General features: G+C 47.3%; 1 protein-coding gene across 1 annotated transcript; it reads right to left on the bottom strand.

Annotated features, from left to right (window-relative positions):
- Positions 1 to 389: 389 nt before the first annotated feature.
- On the bottom strand, positions 390 to 4979 carry LOC121718066 (E3 ubiquitin-protein ligase TRIM35-like). The gene is made up of 7 exons (XM_042102893.1): positions 4698 to 4979; positions 4333 to 4607; positions 3873 to 3968; positions 3167 to 3409; positions 2527 to 2549; positions 2255 to 2373; positions 390 to 1439 (listed from the first exon to the last, which is right to left on the bottom strand). The coding sequence occupies exons 3-7, from the start codon at positions 3948 to 3950 to the stop codon at positions 625 to 627; spliced, it is 1278 nt and encodes a 425-aa protein (XP_041958827.1). The 5' UTR covers positions 3951 to 3968; positions 4333 to 4607; positions 4698 to 4979; the 3' UTR covers positions 390 to 624.
- Between the last annotated feature and the right edge of the window lie 327 nt (positions 4980 to 5306).

Raw genomic sequence — 5306 nt, 5'->3', positions numbered from 1 at the left:
TGACAGATTACGATTTGTGCCAACATGTTGTAGAAACACAACCACAGCCTTTAGGCCTATTTGGTGCAAATCTTCTCCTTTACTTTGGTTATAGTCAGCGATTCACATTAACTGTAGGCTATCACCACAAGTGTATACTAAACGTTTTTGCCCTAGGTCTAAATGACGGGCCGCAAATAGGCTAAATAACTTTAAAAAAAAAAAAATCCCGGAGGTCACCGGCCAACATGTGGACCGGCCCACCGAGCAAATGCCCGGTTGTACAGATTACCAGTCCGAGCCTGTATGAATGATAATAATAATAATAATAATAATAATAATAATAATAGCAAGAATAATAATAATAATAATAATAATATTTATTTAATTTCATTTCAATACCCCGTAAACAGAATGCTTCACATAGGGAGGAAAACAACATAGTCCTAAACTCATTAAATGTTAAAACACAACAGACAAAAGCTTTTAAGTGTATTATACATACATATAGATAATTCAAAAGGAATTAGAACTGAAGCCAAATCACAAAAAGCCCTCACAAAGGGGCTTCAATAAGGGATTTAAAGGAAACAATAGAATCAGCCATCAGACACAAGTGCTTTTTGACTGATGTGTATGACATAGTCATCTGTCTTTTTTTGTTGGTCTTTCATCCTCTTCCTCATCCTCTTCCTCTTCTTCCTCGTCCTCTCCTCCTGGCCCTTGGCGGCTCGTCGTCACGGTGACGGACGCCGGCAGCACCCTGAGCGGGTAGCGGCGGTGGCAAGCGGTGGAGAAGTACGGCTGGAGCGACTCTCCGGCGGCCGTGTGGGAGAACGTGTACAGGTGCGTGTGGCGGTCGGCGTCGGTGAAGCACACGCGCCCAGACCCGTGGCTAACGCGCACCTTGACCCTCCGCAGCCCCGGGGCTGTGTCCGCGGGCCCCTGCAGCCTGCGGCCTCTCTCACCACAGAAGGACAGGGGGAGAGGCGCGGCGGGGGACTCCGACGCCTCGTAGCACGAGCGACGCAGCGACAGCGCCCAGCGGCCGTTCTCGGGGCACGCGGCCACCGGCGACTTCCTGGAGACGGAGCGGCGGGCCACGCCCACCATCCAGTTGCTGTTGTCGCCCACGTCCACCACCCAGGACGTGTAGGCAGAGTCAGCGGCGTCCGCACCGGCAGGACGGCGGCGGCCGCGGCCGACGCCAAAGCCGAGGCTGCGGCTGCGGCCACGGAGGGGCTGACGCTGTGCTGACTCGGAAATGGAAATGACCTCGCAGGCCAGCATCTCGCCGCAGCTGGTGAAGCGCTCCGGGTTGTCCGGGAGACGGTTGTTGTCGTCGGCGTCAAGGATGTCACCGTCAGCGTCGATGTCAACGCCGCTGTTCCGGACGCTGGTGAGGTCACCAGAGACGAGCAGGAAGGGGCCAGCAGTGTTGGGGTCAAGGGTCACTGGAGCTGAAGAGAGAGAGAGAGGTGGAAAAAAAGAAGAAAAGGGTGGAAGAAAGGATAGAGTTATGAAAGAGGGACATGAGTAAGTAAGGATATGGAGAGATAACAGTAATATGAAAGAAAGGGGGAAGATATGATGGTTTCGAACAGTCTCTTAAGAAAATGTTAACGCTACGGTATTCACAAGCAAGAATGTTAAATTAGCTTAATGAAGCTAGCAGGTAGAAAGTTATCTGACATGATGGCACGTATATCAGATCAGACGCTATCAATGGTTACAAAAATGGTATAATCAGATAGTACAGTGCTTATTTCTCACTAGATTTTGCCAAATCTAAGAAAAGAAACAAATGACATTTCAACACAATCAGCAGCCATTACAAGTGTCATCCGCCATCTTTGTTTACTTTTCACAGCTGTTTCAGACATTGCCGCACAGATTAATGGGTAGTACTATGGAGTTCCAATGTAACATGATGATCAAAAACAACCGTTATTGGGGTAATTTAAAGATATGTTAGAAGACAGGATTTGTTTTTTTCCGGTTTAGATCTGCACTTGTTGCCTCGCTCCTTTGTTAGATATGATAAAAGGCAGCAGTTTTTCCCGTTTCGAATAGAGCCGTAGAAAAAAAAGAGTGAAGAAGTATGAGGGAAGGGTTAGAAGGTGAAGAGAATAAAGGAGGACATGGGGTCTTCACAGAGGTGAGGGAGAGAGTGGACAGCAGACATACAGCATGTACATTATTTATTTAGTGTGTAGAATGAAATTAGAGAAATGCCACACACACATACACACGCGCGCACACACACAGTACTTACAGTAAGGACAGATCTCTTTCATTTTCTCCCAGACCCTGAATCTAAGGTTACCCACGTGTTTGGGGACATCAATAAGGGAATCATAACTCTTCTCTGGACTCTGGTTGACTTTCCATACTCTGTAGTAACATTAATGTGCACACACACACACACACACACACAGACACACACACACACACACACACACACACACAGATCAACACAGATGTAAACTTTCTGCTTGCAAAAAGAAGGGCAATATACAGTGTGAATTGGAAGTAAAATATCGATACCTCTTTAATGTCTTCTTGTAATTCTGGAAGAGAGAAATAAATTACTTCATTGAAATGGCACTGATTTATTTTTTTAAGGGTTTTGATAAAAAAAACATTGCAACATTGAAAGGAATAAACAAAACCAACATGGTATTGCATTCTTAACACCACAGTCACATCACACAACACAAACATCCTTTACGGACACCACCACACCAATAGCCTCCCTGTGTGCGTGAAGTGTAGCCAGACCTACATGAAGTGTAGCCAGACCTACATGAAGTGTAGCCCATCTGTCTCAAAAACCGCACTTCCTCACAAACATCATATATCACAACCATCTGGACAACGACCAACTCATCTACTGTACAAGTTACAAGTGACAACACAAACATCACGTCACCAACACCACATACAGTATACAACACAAACAAATCTGCCTCTGCGGTGCCTTTGAACGCTGCGCTCCGTCTCCTACTGTACACCTCACGATCAGCACCCCATGGCAAACAGAACAACAACATCAACAACAACACACTGCATTGAAACAGCGCTTGTCAAGGCACCCAAAGCGTTTTACAGGGAAGGGGTATCATCACTAACCACCACCCACAGCACATCTGCTATCACTCGCCCGCTGCATGTGCGTCTGTCTGACCTGCAGGAAGTGAAGCCCGTTATCCTCGCCCTCCATCTCCATCTCCATTTGGGAGGCCCGGAGGGCGTGAAGGAGCTCGCGCACCTCCCCCCGCATCCTCTCGGCCCTCTCCCGGAGCGCGCGGGCCTTCCGCTCCTGCTCCTCCCTCACCGCGGCGACCCGCGCCTCCTCCTCTCTCCGAAGGAAGCGACGCAGCTCCTCAAACTGGTCCTGGATCTGCCGCTCCGTCTGAGCAGACTGACTCTGCATCACAGGACAGCAGCCATTCACATTCATTAAAGGAGTAGTGAGTAATTATCATTAAAGGAGTAGTGAGTAATGCCATTAAAGGAGTAGTGAGTAATGTCTTTAAAGGTACGGTGAATAATGTCATTAAAGATGTAGTGAGTAATGCCATTAAAGATGTAGTGAGGAATGTCATTAAAGATGTAGTGAGTAATGTCATTAAAGGTGGAGTGAATAATGTTATAGAAGGTGTAGCCATTCAAATTATTATGGTGAGTCATCAATATCATTAAGGCATAGTAATTTTATCAGCCATTTGATATACGCATCATTGTCTATGTCATTATGTCATTGAAGCAACACAGAACACGATGATCAGGTGCTATTTGATAGGATATAACTGTAAGTGACATTTGATAGGATATAACTGTAAGTGAAGATGATATTTGATTGACTGTAAGGTATTTTCTGTGATGCTTACTGGAAGGTGCTTGGCCATATGTCTGTAAGTTTCTTGCACTCTTTTGAGATTCTTCAGACTTTGAAAGATAGGCTGCATGGAGATGCTCACCTCCACCTGGGAAGACGGCAATAGGGAGAGATCAGATGGAATAAAGGAGAGTGTGCATGATAGCATGGAAAGCTTAGATGGAATAAATCTATCTATCGATTAACCATTCTAAACAGTCAGTAAGATTATCCACTGGACAGCAAGTTGTTCAAAGGTTTAGATGTGATTGGCAAATGTTACGAGAAAGCATATTATCCACCACTGGCAGAAACCAAATGGGCAGCATGCAATTCTATAGGTATACTTACTTTGTGTCTGTGTGTGTGTGTGTGTGTGTATCTGTGTGTGTGTGTGTGTATCTGTGTGTGTGTGTGTGTATCTGTGTGTGTCTGTGTGTATCTGTGTGTGTGTGTGTGTGTGTGTGTCCTACCCTGCTGTCCTGCAGTGCTTCCTCAGGGGCACACACTGTGTGTCCATCGTGCGGTTCTGACAGGCCACAGGCCCAGCAGAGAGGCAGCTGCTCATCCACACAGTAGAGCACCGGCCTCCTCAGACACTCAGGACACTCGGACTCGCCCTTCACTTCTGCTACACACGCACCATCCTCATCCTCCTCCTCAAACTCTTCCTCATTCTCATTACACTCCTCTTCATCCCTTCTTCCATCATCCTCTTCCTCATATTTCTCCCCTTCTACCTGCCTTTCTCCATCTTCCTCCTCTGCCTCTTTCTCTTCACCCCTCTCTTTGCCCTCATCTTCCTCCTCCACCTCTTTCTCTTCACCCCTCTCTTTGCCCGCATCTTCCTCCTCCACCTCTTTCTCTTCATCCCTCTCTTTATCCTGCACATCATGCTCTTCTCTTCCATTGATGTTGTCCTGCTGTTTGTCTCGTCTCTCCTCTTTTCTCCCATCTCCCTCTCTCTTTATCTCCCTCTCTACCTCCTCCTCTTCTACTTCATCTGTGCAGCTGTTTTTTTTCTCCTCGCCGGTAGAGCATTCGCCATTCTTCTTCCAGTTGCCTTCCTCTTCCGCTCTCTCTCTCTGCTTCTCTTCATCCCTCTCTCCTTGTTCCTCTTCCTCTCTCTCTCCGTTCTCCTCTTGCTCTCTATCTCTGTGCTCCTCTTCATCCCTCTCTCCGTGTTCCTCTTCCTCTCTCTCTCCTTGTTCCTCTTCCTCTCTCTCTCCATTCTCCTCTTGCTCCTCGATCTGTTCTCCTCCACCCGTGGCACCTCGTTTCTCCTCAAAGCCGGAATACACCTCCTCGTCGCCCCTTCTCGTGTCACCTCCTCTCCCGTCCTCTCTCTCCTTCTCCGTCTTCACCTCTTCTCCTCTGCACATCTCGGCTTCCGATTCTCGGCTTCTGATTCCATTCTCCTCCCGACTCACGCCTCCTCCTCCTCCTT

The sequence above is a fragment of the Alosa sapidissima genome, chromosome 9 (assembly GCF_018492685.1).
Source record: "Alosa sapidissima isolate fAloSap1 chromosome 9, fAloSap1.pri, whole genome shotgun sequence".
Taxonomy (NCBI): Eukaryota; Metazoa; Chordata; class Actinopteri; order Clupeiformes; family Clupeidae; genus Alosa; species Alosa sapidissima.
The sequence above is the reverse complement of the archived record's forward strand: the minus strand, read 5'-3'. Positions and strand labels throughout refer to the sequence as shown.